At 46.4% G+C, this 26,166-nt stretch overlaps 1 protein-coding gene across 3 annotated transcripts; it reads left to right on the top strand.

The window, feature by feature from the left end:
* Positions 1 to 31: 31 nt before the first annotated feature.
* LOC310682881 (putative oxidoreductase YteT) lies at positions 32 to 23,118 on the top strand. Of its 3 annotated transcripts, XM_083452169.1 has the most exons (15): positions 40 to 136; positions 2,506 to 2,655; positions 3,610 to 3,720; positions 10,125 to 10,209; positions 11,526 to 11,599; positions 12,364 to 12,423; positions 14,596 to 14,703; positions 16,009 to 16,065; positions 17,502 to 17,632; positions 18,222 to 18,276; positions 19,009 to 19,101; positions 20,219 to 20,353; positions 21,802 to 21,903; positions 22,202 to 22,366; positions 22,859 to 23,118. In XM_083452169.1, exons 2-15 carry the CDS (start codon positions 2,560 to 2,562, stop codon positions 22,973 to 22,975), a joined length of 1,389 nt encoding a protein of 462 aa, XP_083308295.1. In that variant the 5' UTR covers positions 40 to 136; positions 2,506 to 2,559; the 3' UTR covers positions 22,976 to 23,118. The 3 variants fall into 3 exon arrangements, with proteins under 3 accessions (XP_083308296.1, XP_083308295.1, XP_083308297.1); XM_083452170.1 differs by lacking the exon at positions 2,506 to 2,655 and having other exon boundaries at positions 32 to 136; XM_083452171.1 differs by lacking the exon at positions 14,596 to 14,703.
* Positions 23,119 to 26,166: the final 3,048 nt, after the last annotated feature.

Here is a 26,166-nt window from a genome sequence, read left to right as displayed (position 1 = left end):
GCTTGAGTTCAGAGAGCCCCGCGTGAATGGGTAATCTGGAAGTGGGCGTGGTTCCCTGCCCAGCTGAGCGTCCTGTTCCGAGGTCGGTGTTGATCGTGCTCAGCGATCAGATCAGAACAAGCTCTGCTATTGTCCGGTGAGTCTCTCTCAATGCAAACTATAAAACTGATAACACGAAGGGATGCTGTTAGCGGGAGGAAATCGCTTTAAAACAAACAAACAAACCAGGGTGATGGTCTCAAAGCATCGCTGCAAAGCTTCCCCGACGTTAGTTTCAGGTTTAAGATACTTCCCTCCTCTTGCTGTTTAGCCAGCGCTATGTGGGATGTGGCGGGCTTGCATTTTTAAGCTGTATTAAATGCTTTTACACCCCACGGTTCCTCCAAGGAGCTCAAGGTGGAAAGGTGGTGGGGCTTAAATATTTAAATATTTACCAGAATTTGTATTTTGCCTAATAATAGTAATGGTAATACCATCTGTAAGCGGTTTACATAAAATAATATAAAACGTTCATTAAAAAAATAGCTTTTTCTTTATTTTCCATCTCTCTTCCTTCTCCTTCTTTCGATTTATCCCTTTCTTGTATTTTCCTCCTTCTGACTTAGCTACTTAATCTAAAAAAAGAGCAGTTTTATTTCGGCATATCATAAAAATATACTTTGTAACGGGTATGTATGTATATCTTTGAATAAGTATCAACAAATAAAATAAAATAAATGAGACAAAAGTTATTAAAATACAGGTAATGTGTTGTAGCCAACGTTCAAATCAAAGTACAGTAGACTCGTTGAAGTTAATGGGTTATTAATAACTTGGGTTATTAATTTCAATGGGTCTGCTCTGAGCAGGACTAATGTTGGATGCCACCCCAAACTAACAGTTTTAAAAACAAATTGGACACACTTTATTCACAGAAGCATAGAAGATGGCTCTCATATCACCTCAGTCTTCTTTTCTCCAGTCTAAACATACCCAACTCCTTCAGCTGTTCCTCATAGGGCTTGGTTTCCAGACCCATGATCATCTTGGTTGCTCTCCCTTGCACACTTTCCTGCTTGTCAATATCCTTCTTAAACTGTGTTGCCCAGAACTAGATACAGGATCTGACTAAGGCAGAATAAGAGTAGAACTGTTACTCCCATTGATCTGGACACTATACTTCTGTTGATCCAGCCTAGAACAGTGTTAGCTTTTTTTTGCTGCTGCATCACACTCCTGACTCTTGTTAAGCTTGTGGTCTGCTAAGACCCCTAGAACTTTCTTATATGTACTGTGCTGCTGTCAACCCAGATGTCCCCTATCCTATATTTGTCCCTATTGGAATTCATTTTGTTAATTTTGGCCTAGTTCTCCCATCTGCTAAGGTTATGTTAAATCCTTGAATCTTGACTCTGTCTTATGTGGTATTAGCTACATTTCCTAATTTGATGTCATCTGCAAGTTTGACAAGCACCCGGCCCAGTTCCTTCAACCAAGTCATTTATAAAGATGTTGAACAACACAGAACCCTGCAGCACCCCACTTCTCACTTTTTTTAAAAAAATTAATTTTTATTGAATGATTTTATGTTACAAAAAAATACAACCATACTACCACTAAATATAATTAAGAAATAAAAATTACATACATCAATATTTAGTTTATTTACTGTCTTATTTCCTCTGAAACATTCCATACAAAAACACACATATGTGCAGACATCCACCCACACACCCACCCACACAAAATGATAATAATGAAAGTAAATATTTCCCCCCTTTTATCTTCCAAAATCTTTTCTTCAACTTTGACTTCCTGTCAAGTCCCTTTGCATATATTTTATCTTACAATTGAATGTACACAAAACAATAAACCTTTCTATATAAAATTTCCAATACATTCTGAAAACATAATACATCCTTAATTGTTGTCCACCTCCTTTTAGTTAATTTATCACTCAAATGCTAGCACGGAGTCAAAACTATTATTGTATTTTTGCACATATCTTCTATAACCATCCCATTTTCCCACAAATTTTTGCTTTGAGTTTCCTCTGAGTTTACTAGTCAATTGAGCCGCCTCCACCAATTTGTGTAATTTGATTTGCCAATCTGTTATTTTGGACCCTCGTGATCTTTCCATCCCTTGGCCACAAGTATACGAGCCGCTGCAGTTGAACAACACCGGACCCAGGACAGAACCCTGCGGTACCCCACTTATCACTTTTTTATGGAATGACGAGGAACTATTGGTGAGCACTGTTTGGGTTTGGTCAGTCAGCCAGTTTCAAATCCACCTAACTAATATTGCCTAGCTAGTCTACATTTTACCAGGAAGGTCTACTGAAATCAAGAGACACTACATCCAGAGCATTCCCCTCATCCAGCAAACTTGTAACTCAAAAAAGAGAGAAAAGAAATAAGATTAGTCTGGCATGACATGCTTTTCAGAAGCCCATGGTTGGTCTTGGTAATCACAGCATCTTTTTCAAAGTGCTCACAGACCGGCTGTTTAATTCTGTTCTAGGACCTTTCCTGGTATCTACAGCAAGCTGACCAGTTGGTAGTTGCCTTTTTGAAGATGGGAGCAAAACCTTCCTGCTTCCAGCCCACAGGGACTTCACCTGTTCCCCAAGAATTCTCAAATGTTAGAGGAGGAAGTTCTGAGATTCCAAATGTGAGTTCCTTTGGTAATCCTTGAACGCAGCTCAGCAGGCCCTGGATAGGTGTTGAACAGTTCTACCTTCTCTCTGACATCCAATAGCATTTCTTCATCTTCTCCATGCAGAGGACCTACTATTTGCTTGTTCTTCCTCTTGCTTCAAACATAGCTGCAGAAAACCATTTTTTATTATTTTTAACCTCTCTTGCAAGCTCGTTCTGAGCTTCTCCCTGCAAGCGTTGACTACTCATTTCTACATCATGATTTGCCTCTTCTATACATGCCCGTTTTAAATCTAAGAAAAATAAAATAAATGTTTTTATTGATTAGGGTAATTTGGAATTTGATATTGAGTATAGAATTCTACTTTGTGAGACTCCCCTCCTCTTCTTCTTTTTAAATATATATATCAAGTTTCTAGACCTTATGACTGAGAAGTAGGCTTGAAATTGTAAGGACATTGTAGGACATTTTAGAAAGTGTTGATTAAGGCCTGAAGCTTCACAACCTCTTGACATTTCCCTGAATCTCTGCCAAGATTAGCAAAAGAAGCCAGGAAATGCAAACAAAGCAGGCATGTACGGTAAGTAAATTGTGGCTTGCGGATAGTTTCATTTCCTGAATTCTCTCTGCAAAAGTTCTTTTCATTTTCTTTCTTTCTTTTAAAAAATAGATCGTTTCATTACATATAACAGTACAAATGTTTCAGAGGTGCAGAAACAAACAATGGCCTTGCATGTTTGACATCTTGTGACTCACAATTTAAGAAGGAGAATGTTGCAGAGCAGAGACATGCTTATTGCGGGGAGATAAAAAGAAAGCTATGAATAATATGATGACGATTCCCTGGAAGTACATTGAAGCTGTCAGCAATAAATTCTGGGATGCAGTCAAATCCAGATAAAGCCATAACTTTGCAGGAACTTCCCAGCCGTAAGCTTGTCCTAAGTTTTTGTTTCCTTGACGCAGATGGAAAGCAACACCGAGATGTCTCGCCAAGTCACTGTTCTCGTGATTGGAGCTGGAAGTCGGGGAAGGAATTATTCCTCTTTTGCTCAGCAGTTTCCTGCACGCATGAAGGTAAGAGCAGCTCAGGGATCTTCTGGGGCTTGTGAACACACCCTTCTACTGATGTCAAAATAGCTCCAGGTGCATTGGACTTCAAACCAAACACTTGATACTCATCCCCTCGCCCCAGCAAATGCCCCATTTTTCTGCACTGTGATTTTTGCATAGCACAAACACACAGACCAATGATTTGCAATTCATGCAATTCATGATTTTGCCAGGTAAAAATTATGAAACCGCTATCACAATATGGACTTTAAACTGGTTTTGGACAATACAGTGGTACCTCGGATTACATATGCTTCAGGTTACAGACGCCGCTAACCCAGAAATAGTACCTCAGGATAAGAACTTTGCTTCAGGATGAGAACAGAAATCGTGCTCCGGCAGCAGCGGGAGGCCCCATTAGCTAAAGTGGTGCTTCAGGTTAAGAACAGTTTCAGCTTAAGAACGGACCTCCGGAACGAATTAAGTACTTAACCCGAGGTACCACTGTATATCAAAATATCAACCAGTCCTATTCACAGGTGCGGAGAGTATTGCTTTCACTCAGGCTTCCCGTGGGCATCTGATTGGCTGCTGTGAGCATAGGATGTTGAACTAAATGGACCACTGTGCTTTCCATGATACAGTCGTTTCTCGGAAGTCAAACGGAATCTGTTTGGCTTCCAAAACGTTTGGAAACCAAAGTGTGGCTTCTGATTGGCTGCAGGAAGCTCCTGCAGCCAATCTGAAGCTGCAGAAGCCCCGTCGGACATTCGGCTTCCAAAAATTGTTCGCAAACAGGAACACTCGCTGTCAGGGAACTGCCATCGGCAGAACAGGAGGTGCAAAGGCTCTCTGAGGTAGAGAGAGACGTTACACCTGAAGAGGGAACCAGTAGGGGGCGAATAGGAACGTCAAGGGAAGGAGAGTCGGAGGAATGGCTCAGAGACGCTTCCAGCGAAAACAGTGGGGAGGTCTCAGGACCTCCTATAGGGACACCCGTTCCTCGCCGGAAACTGTCACGCAGAGAGTCCAGAAGACGTGTTTCCGTTAAGGAGCTTTTATGTTGGAAACGTTTCCGAAAGCAACCACTTTCGGATTCTGCTAGCGATTGACGCAGCCATGCTGGAGGGGCTCCGTCACAGGCAGAGGTTTGAGAACCTGTTCAAACTCTGAGGGACTTGCAGTTTACGCACAAGCAGCTCTTCATCCCATCACAGCAATCCGAAAGTCACCGAAAGCTAGCTTGTGCCAGGGAGAGGCATCATGAGCGAACCAGCCGGAACCGGAGGAGCAGCTGGAGGAGGTCCAAGCCTGGAGGAAAGGTATAGGACGTTGGAAATCCAGCTTGCCTTGCAGACGGCGAGGCTGGAGGAGAGGAGGGCTCAGGATGCAGAAAGGGGGAAGGAGAAAGCTACCCCGCTCCCCAGAAAGATGCCAGGATTGGTGCAGAAATTTGGGGGGGACCCCAGAAACTATCATGCCTTTAGGACAGAGATGCAATACGCTCTCAATCTGCAATTTGATGACTTCCCTGATGAGGAATCACGAGTGGCTTTTGTAATTAGCCATCTCGAATCAGGGGCGAAGGACTGGGTTAGACCCTTGATGGCAGCCAATAATGAGATCCTAAAGGACACAAGGAAGTTTTTTCGTGCCATGGACCTGATGTTTTCCAGCGACATTGAGCAGGGAGGGGTGCGAAGGCAGTTAATGGCTTGCAAACAGGGGAACCGGACTGTCCGTGAGTACTGGACTGAGTTCACTATGTTGATTCATAGATTGGGGTGGGACTTGTCTGCGGAGCCCATTCAGATGCTTTTCGAAGAAGGGCTCTCTTCGTCCTTAAAAGATGAACTTTCCCGGGCCCCCAGAGCGGAGTCTATGGACCAGCTGACTAAATCCGCGCTGGCCATAGGAGCGCGCCAAGAAGCGAGGGCTTTGGAGAAGCGGGAGGGGAAAGGAGAACGTTGGAGGGAGCTCCGCATTCCAGACATTCCAGAGCAGCCTTTCCCGCCGGCAGAGCCGATGGAAGTTGGAACAGCGCGGGCGCGCGCAGTTTCAAACCTCAGTGAAGGGCGGAAGAAGGAGGGAAAGAGCGCCAAGAAATGTTATCTCTGCCAACAGCCAGGACACTTTGCCAGAGTCTGTCCACAGAGAAAGGAATGGCAAGGCATGGCAGGAGCTGTTGGGGGAGAGGAGGAGGAGAGCAAGGAGCAAGTAAAAGCCAACGCCTGGCTGCCGTCGGGGCACAGCAGCCAGGCCCAAAAGCAGTGAAAGTGCCCTCACCAGAACCTCCCAGACCTGCTCTAGTGATAGAGGTGTTGCTAGAGCTGCCAAACGGACACCCCCTACAGGTCAAGGCCCTTCTGGATTCAGGCAGCTCCTGTAATTTCATGAGTAAGGAGTTTGCAGCTGAGCACCAGATACAAACCCTCCCCTTAAGTAAACCCCTGCAGGTGACCACGATTGACGGCAGAGAGCTGTTGGGAGGAGAAGTGAACCAACAGACAGTCTCCATGATAATGAGGGTGGCAAGGCACACCGAGAGGATAGCGTTTAATGTGGCCACCTTGGGAGGAGCTCCCATCATTTTGGGGATGAGCTGGCTGGCACTACACGACCCTCTAGTGGGCTGGCATCAGAGGGTGGTCTCCTTTGGGTCAGCGCATTGCCTAGAACACTGCAAGCAGGGGAAGGATCCAGGGGAAGCCAGGCTCACCCTAGCTGGGATGGAGGTTATGAACAAAGGGGAGGTGCCTCCGCAATATGCAGATCTGAGCAACGTATTTAGCGAAAGGGAAGCGGACAAACTGCCGCCGCATAGACCCTTTGACTGTCAAATCAACCTACTCCCTGGGGCTCAACTCCCAGTGGGCAAGCTGTACGCCATGTCAGACAGGGAGATGCAGGAGCTGAGGGAGTTCATTGACAAAAACCTGAAGCGGGGTTTCATCAGAGAGTCCCGAGCGGTGGGGGGCAGCCCAGTGTTTTTTGTGGACAAAAAAAACACAGATAAGCCGAGACTTGTAGTAGACTTCAGGGCGCTAAATGCCGTGTCGGAACCCCTGGCCTTTCCTATGCCCCGAATTGATGACATTCTGACCAGGGTGAGGAAGGGGAAGATTTTTACAAAACTGGACCTGCGGGGGGCGTACAATCTGATACGCATAAGGAAGGGGGATGAATGGAAGACCACCATGTTCACCCCTTTGGGAGCATTTGAATACCTCGTAATGCCCTTCGGTCTCCAAGCCGGCTCCGCATGTTTTCAAAGTTTTATCAACCACGTCTTGGGACCTTTGCTCTACAAGAATTGTGTGGCCTTTTTGGATGACGTGTTGGTGTATTCGGAAGATGAAGAGCAGCATGTGAGGGACGTGAGAGAAGTGTTGGGCCGGCTGCAAGCCAATCAGCTGTGGGTGAAACTGGAGAAGTGCCAGTTTCATGCCAAGGAGGTGGAATTCCTGGGGTACCGCTTGTCAGACAAAGGATTGGCCATGGATCCAGGCAAGGCCCAGGCGGTGCTGGAATGGAAGACACCGAAGACCAAGAAGGATGTGCAAAGATTCCTGGGGTTTGGGAACTTTTATCGGAAGTTCATCAAGAACTTTGCACACTTGACGGTGCCCATCACTGACTGCCTCAGTAGCAAGAAGAAATTTGTTTGGACGGCGGAGGCGGAGCGAGCTTTTGAAGAACTGAAAAGGGCTTTCGCCTCGGAAGAACAACTTCTGCATGTGGACCTACAGAAGCCCATGAGAGTGGAAACAGACGCGTCAGACCGAGCGGTAGGGGCGGTACTTCTTCAGCCGGGAAGAAATACGTCGGAGTGGAGACCGTGTGCCTTCTTCTCGAGGAAGCTGAATAAGTCCGAGCGGAACTACACGGTGTATGACAGGGAACTACTCGCCATTCACGAAGCGTTCCGGAGGTGGAGACATTTATTGATTGGGGCACAACACAAGGTGCAAGTGTGCACCGACCACAAGAATTTGGAGTATTGGAGAACAGCTCGAGTACTCAACCAACGACAAGTGAGATGGGCACAGGAATTTTCCAAATTCCACTTCGAGATTTGTTATGTACCAGGCCCAGAGAACGTCAGGGCGGACGCTCTCTCACGCAAACCAGAGTATTTGGAGGGGGAGGGGGCAATCGAAGAAAGACATGTCATTCCTGAGGACCGCTGGGTGTGTGGGGCGGCGCTGGTGGGGAGACGAGAACTGGTAGAGGAAACGGAAAATGACGAATATGCCCAAAATAAGCTCAGAGGTCTCAGGGGAGAGGGTGAGAGCCCGGAGGGTTTTGAGGAAAGAAACGGGGCATTGTATTACAAAGGGGCACTGTATATACCAGAAGGTGAATTGAGAGGGAGGGTACTCAAGCAATTGCATGATAGTCCCACGGCGGGACATTTTGGACAACACAAGACCATGTGGATGGTCACCAGGGAATTTTGGTGGCCCAAGGTGAGGGAAGATGTAAAGGAGTATGTAAGAGGGTGTGACCAATGCCAGAGGGCCAAGGGGGAAAGAAGGGCGCCGGCAGGGTTATTAGAACCATTACCCACGCCAGAACGGCCTTGGGAGGCGGTCTCTATAGATTTTATGACGGATCTGCCCAAATCCAAGGGGAAAACGGCCATTATGGTAGTAGTGGACCTGTTAACTAAGATGTGCCACTTTGTAGCATGTTCACATGCAGTCACAGCGGAAGAAACAGCGAAGTTGTTTGTAGAACACATCTTCCGGCTGCACGGCGCCCCCTTGAGGGTGATCTCAGACCGCGGCAAACAATTTACTTCCAGGTTCTGGAGGAAGCTCATGAGCTTGCTGCACGTGGAAGTCAACTTTTCGACTGCCCGGCACCCTGAAACCAACGGGCAGGCGGAAAGAGCAAATGGCATCCTCCAACAATATCTGAGGTGTTATGTCAATGACAGAGAGAATGATTGGGTCGAAAAGCTGGCGCTGGCAGAATTTGCCTACAAAATGCGGAGCATGTGTCCACAGGGATGAGCCCCTTTTTGGCCAATTACGGGTGTCACCCCAGGGCATTCCCAGGGGAGGGAGGCGAGAGATGGAGCGTCCCAGCGGCCGAACATTTTGTAGAAGAGATGGAAGCGATCCATCGTCAGCTTCAGCTCAACTTAGAAAGGGCCAAGGCACAATATAAGAAGCAGGCAGACAAGAACAGAAGGGAAGGTGAAACCATAAGGGTGGGGGATCAGGTGTGGCTGTCCACCCAAGGGTTGCCGTTCAAAGGGGGTTGTAAAAAATTAAGACCCAAGAGATTGGGACCCTTTGAGGTCATTCAGCAGGTCAACCCAGTGGCTTTCAAACTCCGGTTACCCAGCCACATGAAATTGCACCCAGTGTTCCACAGGTCGTTACTATCACCGTACAAGGGGGGAGGTGAAGGGGAGTACACCAGGGGACCAGTCTTGGAAGAGAGGGAAAGCAGTAACCATGTAGCGGAAATCCTCGATTCCAGGTGGAAGGGCAATCAGGTGGAGTATTTAGTGGCGTGGGAAGGGGAACCGGAGTCAGAAAACACCTGGGTGACGGCAGAGGAGGTCAATGACGAGGTTTTAACAGAAACGTTCCACCAAAGATTCCCGAGGAAACCACAGCCGGTAGCAAGGTTTAGGAGGGAGTATTTCGGCACCACAGACGAGGAAGAGGAACTGGAAGGATTCGCGGAGTCGGAGTTGGAAGAAGGAACGGACTCAGATGACGAGGAGTACCGAGAGACTAGGAACCACAACAAGTGGAGAAAGGTGTTCGAAACTTCAGACGATGAGGAAGGTTCTTTCCGGGGTTTTACCTCCTCCCAACCCGTAGGGGAGGAGAAGGGAGGGGGTGAAGGGGGCCCTGGAGGGGAGGTGGATGTCAGGGAACTGCCATCGGCAGAACAGGAGGTGCAAAGGCTCTCTGAGGTAGAGAGAGACGTTACACCTGAAGAGGGAACCAGTAGGGGGCGAATAGGAACGTCAAGGGAAGGAGAGTCGGAGGAATGGCTCAGAGACGCTTCCAGCGAAAACAGTGGGGAGGTCTCAGGACCTCCTATAGGGACACCCGTTCCTCGCCGGAAACTGTCACGCAGAGAGTCCAGAAGACGTGTTTCCGTTAAGGAGCTTTTATGTTGGAAACGTTTCCGAAAGCAACCACTTTCGGATTCTGCTAGCGATTGACGCAGCCATGCTGGAGGGGCTCCGTCACAGGCAGAGGTTTGAGAACCTGTTCAAACTCTGAGGGACTTGCAGTTTACGCACAAGCAGCTCTTCATCCCATCACACTCGCTTCCGGGTTTGCGGTGTCCGGGAGCCAAAACGTTCGAGAACTAAGCTGTATTGAAATAGCCTGCATTGGACCGCCATAGTCCAGCTATCTGCTTGCGAGATGCTGACAGCTTTCTCCCTTCGTTAGGTGATTGGTGTGGCAGACCCACATCCATTTGCGAGGAAGAGGCTCCAGGAAGCTCATGGCATTGACGAGGACAATGTGTTTGATGGTATGCAATTATTACTCTATATCTCTGCCCTGCCCTTGCTCCAAAACAGAGAGGGTCCTATCTGTGGTCTTCAGCATAATTCATGTAGGTGTGGAGAGGGGGGGGGAATTGAGAAAATTGACCACTATCAGGATGTAGCCTCTGGGTGTCAGAATTCTGGTGAAAATGAAAGAGGCAATTGCTAGTGTGGTGTAGTGGTTAAGAGCAATAGACTCGTAATCTGGGGAACCGGGTTCGCTTCCCCGCTCCTCCACATGCAGCTGCTGGGTGACCCTGGGCCAGTCACACTTCTCTGAAGTCTCTCAGCCCCACTCACCTCACAGAGTGTTTGTTGTGGGGGAGGAAGGGAAAGGAGAATGTTAGCCGCTTTGAGACTCCTTCGGGTAGTGATAAAGCAGGATATCAAATCCAAACTCCTCTTCTTCTCTTCCAATGTTTGCTTATTCGTCCTATGTCTGGAAAAGTAAACCAACCCAGCAAATACCAATTGTTGCTGCTGATTTCAATATACCTTGTGTTTTCTTTGCATTGAAGGGGGGGGGGGTCTGGATAACCCATTGACAATGTAATTTGGGTGATTCTTTATGGAAATAATGTAAACAATTTTGGCACAGCGGACCGTGAGACAAATAATGTAGTTTTTGGCCAGAGGTGAACTGCAGAGGAACAGAAACAGCGCTTCATTCAGGGCGGAATGGGAAAGCGGTGCCTTCTTACATCCCTTTGACATTGCACAGAAGCTAGAAGTTTCTCCAGTAAATATGCTCCCCATCTCCAAAGAGCTTACTGCAACATGCACACTGCTATTGCTCCCCTGCCCCCCCCCGCCAGTTTTATCCTCACAACAACTCTGTCAGGAAGGCGAGGCTGAACAAAAATTAATACATCTCTCTGACTGTTTTGGGGCTTGGTTTTTTCTCTCTCCTCCTGCCTCTGGAAACATTGGCTGAGATCTTATTTTGCTTCGTTTCACACACTGAGTTGTATCCAATGCTAGTGCTACTCAGAGTAGACCCATTGAACTAAGGTAGGTTGATTCATTTCAGTGAGTTTTGTCTGTGTAGAAATTAGTTGTATACACCCCATTATGGTCCCCCCCCCCCAAGATGTGAGAATGTGCATTTGTGATAAATGCCTGTTTGTGGGTACAGCAATTCCAAGATAGATAAATATTTTTAAGAATTTTCTTCCTAATAATCATTTAAAGGTTATGCTAAATAACAGGAAATGGAGGGGAAGAGAACCCAGCAGCATAATATGTGTAATTTTCTGCTCTTGCGGTTCATCCTTTCACTGTTCAATCTTATTCTTTTAAGACTGGACAGCGGCGGCTGAGAAAGAGAGGTTTGCGGATGCTGTTATCATAGCAACGCCCGACAGCCTTCACAAGGTACTGCTAACCTTCTCCCACTCGAGGCTTCTTTTGAGTCAAGTCTGAGTCATCTCGACTCTGCTTTCGTGCAAACAGTTTTGGTGGCAGTGTTCAGCTTAGCCCTGCGTGAGAAATAAAAGTAGAAGTAGTTTAGGGATATACTTTGAAACAGGAAGGAGTTTAGCTTGAGCACACACAGCCTCTGAATCTAACAGTGTCCCCCATACAGCCATGGGAATGCCCACCAAGGATGTTGGAGAATGGAAAGCAGAGAGGAAATTGCCAATGTCAGTTTGTTCCTTCCAAGTCGAGAAATACAATCAGTATTCACTGCTGTTGCTTTTGGTCTGCAAAGGATGTGAAATTGGTTACATTCCACCTCCCCCATTTCCTTTTATGTTTATACGAGTGGGGTGGAGTAACTCGACGGCAATTTATTGTGCACAATGAATTAACTTTGCAAATTACCTAAGCCACGTTGTTTCCTGACAGCAGGATGAATAACATCCATTTTGGCAGAAAGCAAACTGCAGAGGCGTAGAAACGGCGCTGCATGTGACGAGCGCAAGGTAGAACAGAAAAGGATGCTGCCTAGTTTCCCTAATATCCGCTTTGCCATATCACACACACCCCTTTAAGTTGCTATATAAAAAAGTTGCCTTTAAGTTGCTATATAAAAAAAAGAGAACTATGTATTTAGAAAAATCCTTTCCTAAGACACTAAGGATGCATTGAAATGTCAGCTGCTTGATGGTAATTTGTGGTGGTCTCTTCCCCACCAGGCGCCGGCAGTGGCTTTTGCCCACAAAGGATACCACATCTTGCTGGAGAAGCCCATGGCGGTAAGTGTTGCCTGTGATAGAAACTCTCATATACCGTATTTTTTGCCCCATAGGGCGCACCGGGGTTTTTTTTTGGGGGGGGGGATAAAGGGAAAAAAATTATTTCCTCCCCAGGCGCAGGGCTGGGGCGGGGGAAGCCCGAGCTTCCCCCAACCCCAGCCCCCAGAACAGGCTGCTATCCGCAAGCCTAGGGAGCCCGGCGGGAAGTCATACTGGTCTCCCCAGGCTTGCGGATATCTTCCCAAAGCCCGGGGCGCATGGCTCAGTGTGCCCCAGGCTTCAGGATGCAGGCAGCTCCCACCGCCAGCCTCCAAACCAGGTCAGGGAACAGCGGGAAAGCGGCGCTCCGCCTCCCCGCTGTCCCCCGAGCTTGTGGGGCTGGCGGTGGGGAAAGCAGCGCTTCTCCTCACCGCCAGCCTCCAAACCAGGTCGGGGAACAGCAGGAAAGCGTGCTCCGCCTCCCCGCTGTCCCCCAAGCTTGTGGGGCTGGTGGTGGGGAGAAGCGCTGCTTTCCCCACCACCAGCCTCCAAACCAGGTCAGGTTTGGAGGCTGCTATCCGCAAGCCTTGGGAGCCCGACGGGAACTCCCGCGGGCTCCCACGGCTTGCGGATAGCTTCCTGAAGCCTGGAGAGCGAGAGGGGTTGGTGCGCACCGACCCCTCTCGCTCTCCAGGCTTCAGCGAAAGCCTGCATTCGCCCTATAGGACTCACACACATTTCCCCTTCATTTTTGGAGGGGGAAAAGTGTGTCCTATAGGGCGAAAAATACGGTATATATTAGGCATTAAATGGCTCCTTAAACCAGGGTTACAGCTAGTTGCCTTTTGGGGGCCAGACAATTCGAAAGTTGTATTTTTCAATATGACTTTTTGGTTCCTGAAATTCAAGTAAAATATAACGGATAGAATTCGTTATATGTGATGCTGGTGTGTGAAAATAGTCGAGATCCAAGGATCCCTAGGCATGCGCCTCCAGGTGCATCTTCACTTGGCTGAAGGCCAGGTGCAAAATTTCCCCTGGAGAATTTCGAATGCTGTGTGCTGGCAGGACCTCTTGCTGGGGGAAATTGTTGAGGCCACAGTAGCAAGTCCAGGGCTAACTCAGAGGTATAATGGCTGCATGCTGGACCATAAGGACAGGCTTTCCAGTGGAAAGGAGAAGCTGTCTCAGAGCATGCCAAGCGAGGTCTTTCCTTCCTGGGTCTGTTTTCTGGGCTCCCAAGAATTCTTCCTTGGTTTGTTCTTCTGCTGCCTGTTGACTCTTCAACACACTTCCTCTGCCTTTGTAGCACTTGGCTGAGATCGAAAAACGTGCACTCAGCTGAGCCAAAAAGTGTGCATGTCAGCTGTAATTTCTTTCCTCAGGCCAGAATCTCTGACTGAATTCCTTGCGAACAGTCGAGCATTTCTTTTGTAAGTCTCTGGGCTTAATGGTCTCGCGTGGTCAGTCAGCCGACCTTGCTGTCTTCAGAAGCCCTCCTGCTCATTCTGCTCACTTGTGAAATTCTAACCACTGCTGAGAAGACCCAAACGCCTTCAAGTGTGACTCTAGCTGGTTGTTGATCTTCTTCCATTGACTGTTTCCATATGTCCACATCCTGGGGGCGTTTTTGGACTACAACTCCCATCATCCCTTACCCATTGACTGTGCTTGGCTGGGGCTGGTGGGACTTGGAGCCCAACGGCATCTCTGGAAGGCCTAACCCCTGCCCTAGAGGGGTAGGAAATGCCCTATGCTCTTAAAATAGGTAAGAGCAGGGGGTAGCCAAGGTGGTGGCCTCCAGATGTTGAACTACAACTCCCATCAGCCATGGTCAGTAATCAGGGATGATGGGAGTTGTAGTCCAGTAATACCTGGAGTGCATTGGGTTCCCCACCCCTGGGCTAAAGACTCCTTTATGCTGGAAGCACCATCCAGAAAGGAGTCTCCCTGCTGTGTCTCTGCATAAGATCTGCTGTGATCTGGCTTTTATCAATGGAAACAAAGCCAGGGAAGCTGTGGCCTTGGGATGTTCTTGAACTACAGATCCCAAGAGCCCCAGCTGGCATTGCCAGGGATGTTGAGAGTTGTAGTCCGGGGGGGGGGGGTGCACCTAGCTTACCCTAGGTGAGGTGACCAGTGTTGCCTTGGCTGAAACTGATTGTTTATCCCCCCCCCCTTTTGATCGATCAGGTAACACCAGAGGACTGTAAAGAAATAGTTCTGGCCTGTAAAACCAACGACGTCATCCTCGCAGTCTGTCACGTCCTGCGCTACCATCCGGTGTCCTTGAAAATAAAGGTATGCCAGCTAGGCAGACAGTGAGGGGAGGACGTACTCTTAAAAATATCAGCCCTTCTAATTCCAAACTCGACCGGTGAGTGTCGACTGGACTGGATATGAGAGAGATGGCCACTGAGAAGCTAGAGAAGGAGGCGTGGGGGATTAGGGACTTGGGGAGTCCTCTTTCTTTGCCTGATACTTGTTCCTTTTAGCTGGAGATGCCAGGAGTTGCACTTGGGACCTTCTGCATGCAAATCAGGCGGCCCCACCTCCTTGCAGAGAACCTCAGAGCTATAAAGGGCCAAACCCTCTGGCCTGAAGGAAGGTGTGCTGGTTGTTTCTGCCGCACAGCGGGTTCCCCCCTCCAACCCTAGTGTTGAAGGAACCACTTCTCACAGAGACTGAGGACCGGGAGTTTTTAACTCAGAGGTAGCGTTTAGATGAGCCAACAGGCAACCCGTCTAACGCAAGGCTTCAATACTAAGCCTCTCTCTCTCTCTCATTCACGAGAGAGTGCAGTCCTTTCAAGTGCAAGGAAACAGTGCAGTTCTTACAGGGGTCAAAGGTGGCTTGTCTGCCCTTTATTCTCCTGGTAGAAAGTTCAACGCTGTGGTAATTCACCCAGCTGGCTCCCACAGAAGGGATCCTCCTGTATGCCCTTGACAAAATGCTTTCCTTCACACTATCTATTTTCTATGTCCCCTTCAGGTTCTCTTCTCAGACCCCTACTCCACACCTCTGCTGGCATGCACAAAGTTTTCCTTTTTTAAGGAGATGGTTAATGAGGGTCAAAAGGCACTGAACAGTGACTCAGAAGCTTGACCTTAATTACATTCACTTCTTTCACAGGGGAAGGTGGCTGAGAGGTTCCTCTGTGAGTTCTTGCCCAGCCTCCTCATTGGGTGCAGTTGTCTCCTGACCCTGTACCGAACACAAACCTCAAATAAACAGAGGAAACCAACTGCATTCGCTGGATTGGTTTCTGTTCCAGGCAGGGGGTGAACGAGTGGACACCCTCGGTTTCTGCTCCCGTTTTCTTTTTCTCTGACAACTCTCTGCCCTATCTGTTTACAGTGGTACCTCGGGTTACATACGCTTCAGTTTACATACGCTTCAGGTTACAGACTCTGCTAACCCAGAAATAGTGCTTCAGGTTAAGAACTTTGCTTCAGGATAAGAACAGAAATCATGCTCCAGCGGCGCAGTGGCAGCGGGAGGCCCCATTAGCTAAAGTGGTGCTTCAGGTTAAGAACAGTTTCAGGTTAAGAACGGACCTCCGGAACGAAAATACTTAACTCAAGGTACCACTGTATTTTTGTTTAGGAACTCCTAGACGCTGGACTGATTGGAGACATCTGCCACATTCAGCACCTGGAACCTGTAAGTATAGAATCATAGAGTCGGAAGGGACCTCATGGGGTCATCTAGTCCAACCCCCTGCAATGCAGGCATCTCAGCTAAAGCGTCCATGACAGAGGGCCCTCCAGCCTCTGCTTAAAAACCTCCAAGGAAGGGGAGTCCACAACCTGTCAAGAGGGGCCGTTCCATTGTCAAACAATTACTGTCAGAAAGTTCTTCCTGATGTTTAGTTGGAATCTCCTTTCTTGTAACATGAAGCCACGGGTTCGAGTCCTACCCTCCGGAGCGGGAGGAAACAAGCTTGCTCCATCTTCCATGTGACAGCCCTTCAGATATTTGAAGATGCCTATCATATCTCCTCTCAGTCTCCTATTTTCCACGCCAAACATACCCAGTTCCTTCAAGCACTTTTCATAAGGCTTCGTTTTCAGTATTATATGCCCAAGTTACACTGAATCCTATGAAACACGCTTCCTTGCACTCATGATGTAATAGCATGCCTCCCTCCACATTTTCTCCTGCCTGTTTCTCTTTTCCCCTTCCCCCACTAGCCCCATGCTGCCCTTATTCAGCCACCTGCCTGCATGCCTTTGTAATTATATCAGTTCTGGGGAGTGGCACAGCTTGTCAGCTTCCTCCTGCTTAGTCTCAGTGTTGCCCCTTGTAAGACTCAGCAGAGAGGAGGATATGGATGAAACGAATCCATTGAGTCCACCTGCCACTGGCTCTAGCACCACCTACTGTTGGGCTCCCTGCTTTCCACCCTACCAGTCATCCTTTTGGGCAGTGTACCTGTCCCCAAATTCTTCGTCAAGGACCATGTGTCTGGATGCTGCAATAAAAGACAAATGGTACATTATCGAGCTATTCCAGCCTACTCGTAAAAGTGTTTAGCTAATATTCTGAGCGGGTGGGGAAGCTCTCATAATAATTTCTCGCATTTATTTGCACAGATTTGTGTGCAAATACAAAAGTCTGTTGGACAGTATACATTTTTTTAAAAGAAAGAAAAAAGAATGTCCTAAAACACACACAAAAAACATCAGATAAGCTGTGTTTGTTTACGTGTGCCTATACTAGTTTATGATTTGCATTGCATGAACATGTTAACGTTATAATTTGTTTATGCTTTTAAGTAAGTTGTACGTCTCTCAGGGGCCTATAACAAGTGACCAAACAAATCTAATACTTATTATTATTATTATTTATTAAAAGTTCACATTATTCGTGGTACAGAGTTGGGCCACCTTTGGGAAAAAGTCTGTTTAAACTAAAAAGGTTTTATTGTCATCCCTGGCTGATAGAGCTAATGGGAGTTAGGGTCCAACAGCTTGCGAGGAGGCAAGTTCCCCACCTAAATTTTAGCGCTTCATGCTTTCCATTCCAGCAGCACTTGCTCCCTGTCTCGAGACTGACCATGGACTGCTTTTCTCTCCCTGACCCCGCCCCCCACCCAGGTTGGATTCTGGCATTTTGCCCACTCCTTTGTACGAGGAAACTGGCGGAACGAAGCCGAGAGCACCTTTTCGCTGCTCGCTAAATCGTGCCACGATGTTGACCTCATCAATTACTGGATGGGCAGCAGAAGGTACGCAAGGAAGAACCCTTCTCTCTTAAGAGGCTGCTATTGTTTGCAGAGGCGGAAAGGGAGCGAGGTCCCAACTGAAGAAGACTGGCAACTTAAGTTGACTGAATATGCACAACTTGCAGGCTTAACATATAGAATAAGAGAGCAAGAAGAATATACGTTTAAAGAAGATTACCAAATGTTTATTGAGTATATGGAAAATAACTCTGCACAGCTGAAAACGCTGGCAGCATTAAGATAAATTGAACAGTGTAAATAAACTTTGATGGGTGTAATAATGGGAAAATGGTTGGAATAGTTTTTGTAAAATATGCAGGTGTGTGTGTGTGTTTGGGACGTTGCTCTTGTGGAAATCAGACAGGCCCCTGCAGCCCTGAAAGATGCCGAAAATGCATTTGTTTCAAGTTGCAAGTGTTTTAAAGAGAATGGATCTTTTCCCACGTTGGCCATTTGGTCTGGATTTTATTATGTTTTTATTGTATGATGTCTTGATACTTTAAAAAAAATGTGCTGGTGTTTTATAAATATTGTTATAAATAAATAAACCTCAAAATGCCTCTTCCCCTTCCCTCCCCGATTCTTCTTTCAGATGTTTGAAAGTGTCGTCTTTTGGCAACCTGTCCCATTTCACGAAAGAGCACAAGGTCGGTCAAACTTTCCAATGAGTACTTTTTAATGTTTTTAAAGGAAGAGTCTTTTGTGCATTTTGCCACACTGGGTGAGTGCAGAATTTGAGCAGCCTCCTGCCAGCTTTCAACTTTGCCCTTGAAATAAAATCAAGCCTCTAATCCACACTGTGGAAACAATGATGTTCTGAGATGCAGTCTGTGAATTTAATAGTAATAATAGTTTATTTCTTATACCCCGTCCATCTGACTGGGTTGCCCCCAGCCACTCTGGGCAACTTCCAACAAAAAAACACAATAAAGCATCAAACAATTAAAAACTTCCCTTTACAGGACTGCCTTCAGATGTCTTCTAAAATTCATACAGTTGTTTATCTGTTTGACATCTGATGGGAGGGCATTCCACAAGGTGGGTACCACTACCGAGAAGGCCCTCTGCCTGCTTCCCTGTAACTTCACTTCTCACAATGATGGAACTGCTAGAAGGCCCTTGGAGCTGGACCTCAGTGTCTGGGCTGAATGATGGGGGTGGAGACGCTCCTTCTGGTATACGGGGCCGAGGCTTTAAAGTTCAGCACCAACACTTTGGATTGTGTCTGGAAACGTACTGGGAGCCAGTGTAGATCCTTCAGGACCGGTGATATATGGTCCCGGCGGCCGATCCCAGTCACCAGTCTAGCTGCCGCATTCTGGATTAGTTATAGTGCGCCATTGTTTCTCAGCAATGACTTCTCTCCAACTTTCCCTTAGCCAGAAGGTGCCGCAGATCGCTGTTTAGACTGTTCGGTTGAAGAAACCTGCCCGTATTCAGCAAAGAAGATTTATCTGGCACAGGCCGAGAGGGTAGGTACTGAGAGGGGTTCTAACCTTGGATCTAGGTTGATTTATTTATTCCCCCACCACAGGTTAACAAGTTACTCAGTAAGGAAAAACAAAACAAAACCAACCACTTGATCTTTTTTCTCTTTTTTCTGGCTGTAGAGGTGTGCATTGATCAATTTGCAAGTGCCTGGCAGTTTAGAAAAAGTTATGAAAATGATTTCAGTTTGCAACAAGAAAATTTCACACACACAAATGTGTGTTTCTATATCTATGTAATTTAGTGAATAATAATAATAATAATAATAATAATTAATAAATAAATAATAATACATTTTATTTATACCCCGCCTTCCCTGGCCAGAGCCGGGCTCAGGGCAGCTAATGCCAAATCACAGTAAAAACCTAATAGGGGAGGGGGGAAACCAATTTAAAATACAGGTTAAAATGCAATTTAAAATGCAGCCTCATTTTAAAAGTAGCTCATAGATCAAAAACATTAGGGGAGGGAAACATAAGGGTCAGACTGAGTCCAAACCAAAGGCCAGGTGGAACAGCTCTGTCTTGCAGGCCCTGCAGAAAGATGTCAAGTGCCGCAGGGCCCTAGTCTCTTGTGACAGAGCCATATATCTCGCCATTCTCCCAACCTGGGATTCAAGGTAGCTTTCGACATTTAAAAACACCATTCTAAAATACAAAGTAATAAAAAGAAACCAGTTAAATGTGATAATTAAAGTACATCAGGACATATTGGGAACCGGAAGCTAAAAATACAGTTTGCCCCACGGTCAGCAGCCCAGAGGTCAGCATTGTCCACACCTTAGTTTCCAAAGGCCTCTCTTAACAGGAAGGTCTCAGCCTTCTGGTGGAAGGGCATGATAGAAGGAGCCAGTCTAACTTCCCTTGGGAGAGAATCCCACAATATTGGGTGTATATGGTAAATGGCCACAGAACTTGGTGGGGCTAGTTGGGCTGCAGCAGTGTGGTGTAGTGGTTAGTGGGCTGGCTGGGGAGATCCAGTCTTCAGACTCTGGATCCAGCGGAGTTCTTCTTGCGTTCCTAAGATCCAAACTTGTTGAGGATGGGCTGGATCCTGCTGGGATGCTGCTGTTGACACAGTCTTCCTTTTGTTTCATCCCAGGGATACTTTGGGTGGCCAGTGTCTGTGGTCTGCCATAGCGGTGAGTACGATATAGAATCGCTGACCGACGCCTTGCGCCACGGCCCCTACGGAAGGTGCGTTTACGAGTGTGACAATGATGTTGTTAATCACCAGGTATGCAGCCTTGCTCTAAACCTTCCTTCCTCTTCTCCCTAGCCGCCCTCCTCCAGTTATTTCTTAACCAAATTGACAAGTCACAGAAATGTCAGCATTATTGTCTTGGAAGATGTTTAGTAGGGCAAGTTCTGGGTTGACTTCTAAAACTTGTTTAGTTATTTTGCATATTTCTTATATGATTGCTGTCCAGAAGAGTTGGATTTTGGGGCATTCTCACCAAATGTGGAGGTATGTGCCTGTGGATTTTGGTGAGGTTTGCAAGTATTTTGGTGAGGTTCCTGGGCATATTAGCGCTAGTTTCTGTGGTGTTAGGTACCATCTGTAAGTGAGTTTCAGAATGAGGTCTTTCCTTTCCACTGATACGGATTTTAAGGGAGGTTTAGACCACATTCTAGTCTATTGGGTGGGGTTAATCTCATAGCCTATGCTCTCCACCCTCAAATTATCCTCTGTGCCTTTGCAGTGAATATTCTCTAGATGTATGAATTGCTTGACTTTAATATAGTGCAGGACTGGGGAATCTTTTTTCAAGCTGAGGGCTGCATTCTCTCCTGGGTAATGTTCGGGGTGGCAAAAAGGAGGCACAACAATGCAAATTTGACCTTTGTACAGTTTTCTACACACATACATCTCTGTCTTCCGTTTGGGAAAGCAAGAGGCGCGATCAGAGTTCAAGGGCAAAGTCCAGTCTGGCATAAACTCTCAGGGAGTTGATAGTTTAAGAGCAGCTGGCTTCTAGTGAGTCTGCAGGGGCAGTCAGCTATATGGCAGTATCTGACATGCACCTCTGATGGCCTCCTGACAGCTGACACGAAATAGCCAGGGGGCATTTCCTTAGGTCATTTTCATTTAACCAATCAGAAACATCCCTTCAGATTGATGATAATAGTAACAACTCCAAGCCAATGAAAGTTGGCCTTGCTTTTGAATTTGAAACCCAAATGTCAATGCTCAACATAAAACTTCTGAATGGTGACATTTTTCATTGTCAGTTTTGGGGGTGGGAAGGTTTGCTACGGCTCTAGTTTGCTAATTTAAGACAGGGTTTCTTCAGCCATTGCTGGACTACAACTCCCATCATCCCTAGCTAGCAGGACCAGTGGTCAAAAATGATGGGGATTGTAGTCCAAAAACGGCTGGAGACCCAACTTTGGGAAACCCTGATTTAAGATTTCAAGGTTTCATATATTTGTGTATGTGTATAATCTCTCTCTCTCTCTCTCTCTCTCTCTGTCTTTCTATTCCAAGTTTGCCAACTCGCAGTTCTCAGATAGTTTGTTCTATAACTTCCATCAGCCCAAGTTGGTGCTTACAGAAGGCATGCTTTGAAACCAGTCTTGAGAACTAGGAGCATCCGTTTAAATAATGGAAATTGAAACCTGCTTCCAGCTCCCTACCATGTTCTGTACACTGGTCTTCATTTGTTGTTTCATGTCCCTCCTCAGGTTGTCAATATGGAGTTTGAAGGTGGAGCCACTGTTGCCTTCACAATGGTTGGCTTCACACACAAACTAGGCGTGAGGAAAACAACCATCTATGGGACAAAGGTAAACTTAACTGCAGGGCTCTGTGCATGAAATTGCACCCACAGGCCGCACCCAGGGAATTCCCAATTCTGCAATCTGATCTCCAAGGTCAGTCACTGTCTCTCAGCCTTACCTACCTCACAGGGTTGTTGTAAGGATAGACTGGAGAGTGGGGGGAGGGAGTGCATCCAACCTTGAGATCTTTGGAGAAAAGGTGGGGTCTGAATAAAATTAAAATCCTTCAGTCAGTTTCACCTCTGGTCATATTAAACACTGGTGGTCTTCATAAAACAGTTTTACCTTCATTTTTAATTTTTAGGGAGAACTTTCCTGCGAGGGTTCAGGACCAGTGGAGATTTATGATTTCCTGGAAAGGAAGATAAGCAGCTTTTCTCCAGATAAAGCAGCCTGTGTCCCAATGTGCTTAAGTGCTCATAGTGGTGCTGACTACTACCTCATGGAGAGTTTCATTTCAGCTGTAGCGGTGAGTTTATTATGCGCATGCACCCCGCTTTAATTCCCCAATAAGTATAGAATTGTATTGTCACACACACACACACACACACCTCTGTGTCTGAGATTGCCCACTATGCTTTCAAACCCATCTTCAGAGTCATAAAGACTGTACTGTGTGTACACTGGTTTCTGATAGCTACAGGGCACATCCTGCAGTGATTTCAAGACTTTGTGTGTGTTGGAACATTGCTGAGAACTTATTTTTTTTGCATGCAAATGCAGATTTGTACACATGGAACATTCTGAATTGGCCTTGCGTGAGGCTTCTATCAGCCTCAGTTCCATCTTCTGTACAATGGGTACACCTAATAACAGGACCTACCTTATAGGCTTGCCTTAAGGATTCCCAAGAATAAATGTGAATTCAAACACTCTGAAGGGCTCTACAAATGCTAGGTATTTATTATTCACCTCCAGGCCTTGCTAAAACATCTTTTGTTTTTCTCTGGAAAAAAAACAGGAGAATAACCCATCTCTGATTCGAACCGGTCCAGAAGACACCTTAAACTCTCATCTCCTTGTATTTGAAGCAGAGAGATCCAGAAAAGAGAATCGGGTTGTGCTTCTAGAGCTGTGAAAAAGATAGGGGAGGTGATGTTGTATCTCATGGTCAATTGCTATGCTGGCTTATGATTAACACTACTCTATGCAGCTGAATCATGTAGGAGCAGCTTGCTTGCATACTTAATATGAAGCAGTTAACAGCTTGCATTCCAAAGACCTTAAGGGCATCCTTATCATTCCTTTATAGCACAAGAACTACAGGAACGTATTTCAATTTTCTAAGTTTGCATTCAAGGAAGACACGCCCTCCCCACTCTTGATTCTGCAGGAGTTTCTCTCCCTGGAAGTCCCTAAGAAGCCCCCAACAGAAACCAGGGAGGGAGGGCTTTCAGTGGGGCTTCCAATATTTTGAGGAACAGCATCCCTGCTGAGGTATGGCAGTGTGAATTCTTTGCACTTTTTAGAAACACTCCAGGACGTTTTGGTATTTATCATTCTTCCCAGCTGCGTGAAAAGGTCTGTTTTAGGTGTTTCATATTGTTTTCAATGCTCCTGCCAACCTAGCAGTTCGAAAGCATGTCAAAGTACAAGTAGATAAATAGGTACCACTCTGGAGGGAAGGTAAACGGCATTTCCGTGCACTGCTCTGGTTCGCCAGAAGCGGCTTAGTCCTGCTGACCACATGACCCGGAAGTTGTACACCAGCTCCCTTGGCCAGTAAAGCGAGATGAGTGCCAGATCCCCAGAGTCATCCGTGACTGGACCTAATGGTCCCTTTACTTTTACTATTGTTTTCAAGCCGGTGCTTGCACTGTTCTTAAAACCTGTTTTCGTTGATTTTACTGTATGTTTGCAAATCGCCTCACAGGAAAGGTGCTTCATAAAACAATTTACCCATGGATCAGTCTTGTATTTGAGGAGCTCCCCTCCAGAGTTTCAGACAGCTCCCCGTTTCCCCTTCCTACCTGAAGATGCCAGAGAATGAGATATTTTAATTAAGGATGTTTTAATGCCCCAATAGAAATACACATAAAAATTGTCCAGTAGCACCTTAAAAAGGTAAAGGGACCCCTGACCGTTAGGTCCAGTCGTGGCCGACTCTGGGGTTGCGGCGCTCATCTCGCTTTACTGGCCGAGGGAGCCGGCATACAGCTTCTGGGTTATGTGGCCAGCATGACAAAGCTGCTTCTGGCGAACCAGAGCAGCACACGGAAACACTGTTTACCTTCCCGCTGGAGCGGTACCTATTTATCTACTTGCACTTTGACGTGCTTTCGAACTGCTAGGTTGGCAGGAGCAGGGACCGAGAAACAGGAGCTCACCCCGTCAGGGGGATTCGAACCGCCGACCTTCTGATCAGCAAGTCCTAGGCTCTGTGGTTTAACCCACAGCGCTACCCGTGTCCCTAGTAGCACCTTAGAGGCCAACTAAGTTTGTTCCTTATTACAGCTAGGTAGCCGTGTTGGTCTGCCGTAGTCGAAACAAAATGAAAAAATTCCTTCCAGTAGCACCTTACAGACCAACTAAGTTTGTTCTTGGTATGAGCTTTCGTGTGCATACACACTTCTTCAGATACACTGAAAGAGAAGTCACCAGACCTTTATATATAGTGAGGGGGTGGGGAGGGGTATTACTCAGAAGGATGGTGGGAATGGGTGATTGGCTGACAGGTGTGGTAAACCTACCGCTCTCCACCCTCTCACTATATAAAGGTCTGGTGATTTCTGTTTCAGTGTATCTGAAGAAGTGTGCATGCACACGAAAGCTCATAGCAAGAACAAACTTAGTTGGTCTCTAAGATGCTACTGGACAATTTTTTTTATTCTTTTATATATATATATTATATATATATATATATATATATATATATATATATATATAAATTTCTACTGCGTCAGATCAACACGGCTACCTACCTGAATTTAATGCCCCAATGGAACTGTTATTCAGCCACCCATTATCTGGAGTAGCGCACATTGCGTTACAACAGGTGCCCAACACCTGCGTTTTCTGAAACAAATGAAGACATTTTTGTTCTGGCTGGTTTTCCCAGCAGGGTGAATGGGTCTTTGCCACAGGTATCAGTCTTAAGTATGGTTTGAGTTTTGTTTTAAATGTACTTTCTGGTTTTGAATGGCCATTCATGTACATCACATTGAGACACTTCAGAAGGTGATTAACAAATCACTGACGGTAATATTCTGTATGCAAAGCAGATTCTCTACCACTGAACTTCCCTTCAGACAAATTTACAAAGGATAAAGCAATTAGTGGCTAGTAGCCACGTTGGCTATATACTGTTATTAATTATTTAATTTATATATTGCCCTATACCCGGAGGTCCAGTAATGGAGGCGGTATGTGTCTGAATACTTAGTTGCCTGGAAGCAATATTGTGTGATAATGGTTTCATTCATCCCCTCCTTGTCGGCATCTAGCTGGCCTCTTGGGGGGGGGGGAGGGGGAGACTGAACTGGACCCTGGACTAGATGGGCCCTTTCGATTTGCATCAGCAAAGTTCTCACGTTCTAACTGAGTGTTCTACCCCTCCTTTGCCAGCTGCTAGCAGAACATCTGCTTTGCACGCAGAAGGTATAATTATACAGTTCTGTGATGCTATGAATTCCTGGCATCTCCCAGTAGGGCTGGGAGAGAACCTTGCAGAGGTGCTGCCAGTCAGTGTGCAGTGTTTCTCAACCTTGGGTCCCCAGATGTAGTTGGACTACAACTCCCATCATCCCTGCCCACTGGTCCTGCTAGCTAGGGATGATGGGAGTTGCAGCCCAACAACAGCTGGAGACCTAAGTTTGGGAAATACTTGTGTAGAGAGAATGGGCCCAATGGTCTGACTCTGCATTTATAAGAATTCGGTTGCTCATTATGGCAGCACCTACACTTTGGGACTCCCTGCCTTTTGAGATTGAGCCTTCACTTTATTCAACATCTGATAAAAACATTCTTGTTTAGACCAGCCTACGCAGATGCTTAGAAAGTTGAGGTAACTTTAAACTGTTTTAATCATTGTATGTTTTAAAGCCAAGCTGTAAATTTTTATTGATTTTGTTCTATCTTTTTGCAAACCGCTTTGAGGTCTTAAAAAAAATAATCATTCAAGCTATGTATAAATTTCATGAAATAAATAAAAGCCGTTTTGCAGACTGATCTGCCTTTGGGATCTGCCAAATGCAAAAAAGAAATAAAGGGGGGGGGGGGAGAGAAAAAGAGCACGTGCTCTACCACTGATGAGGAAACCCACAAAGCAAG

This window comes from Podarcis tiliguerta (genome assembly GCF_965153285.1).
Source record: "Podarcis tiliguerta genome assembly, chromosome: 8".
Lineage (NCBI taxonomy): Eukaryota > Metazoa > Chordata > Lepidosauria > Squamata > Lacertidae > Podarcis > Podarcis tiliguerta.
Note: the sequence above shows the minus strand (reverse complement) of the source record. Positions and strands in the feature narration are given on the sequence as shown.

Bases quoted from the DNA above. Each gene is read 5' to 3' on its own strand.
- LOC310682881 (XM_083452169.1), top strand. From the start codon at position 2,560: ATGGGAGCAAAACCTTCCTGCTTCCAGCCCACAGGGACTTCACCTGTT. The intron at 20,354-21,801 runs GTATGCAGCCTT...GTCCCTCCTCAG, and splicing joins ATGATGTTGTTAATCACCAG to GTTGTCAATATGGAGTTTGA. The intron at 21,904-22,201 runs GTAAACTTAACT...TTTAATTTTTAG, and splicing joins CAACCATCTATGGGACAAAG to GGAGAACTTTCCTGCGAGGG.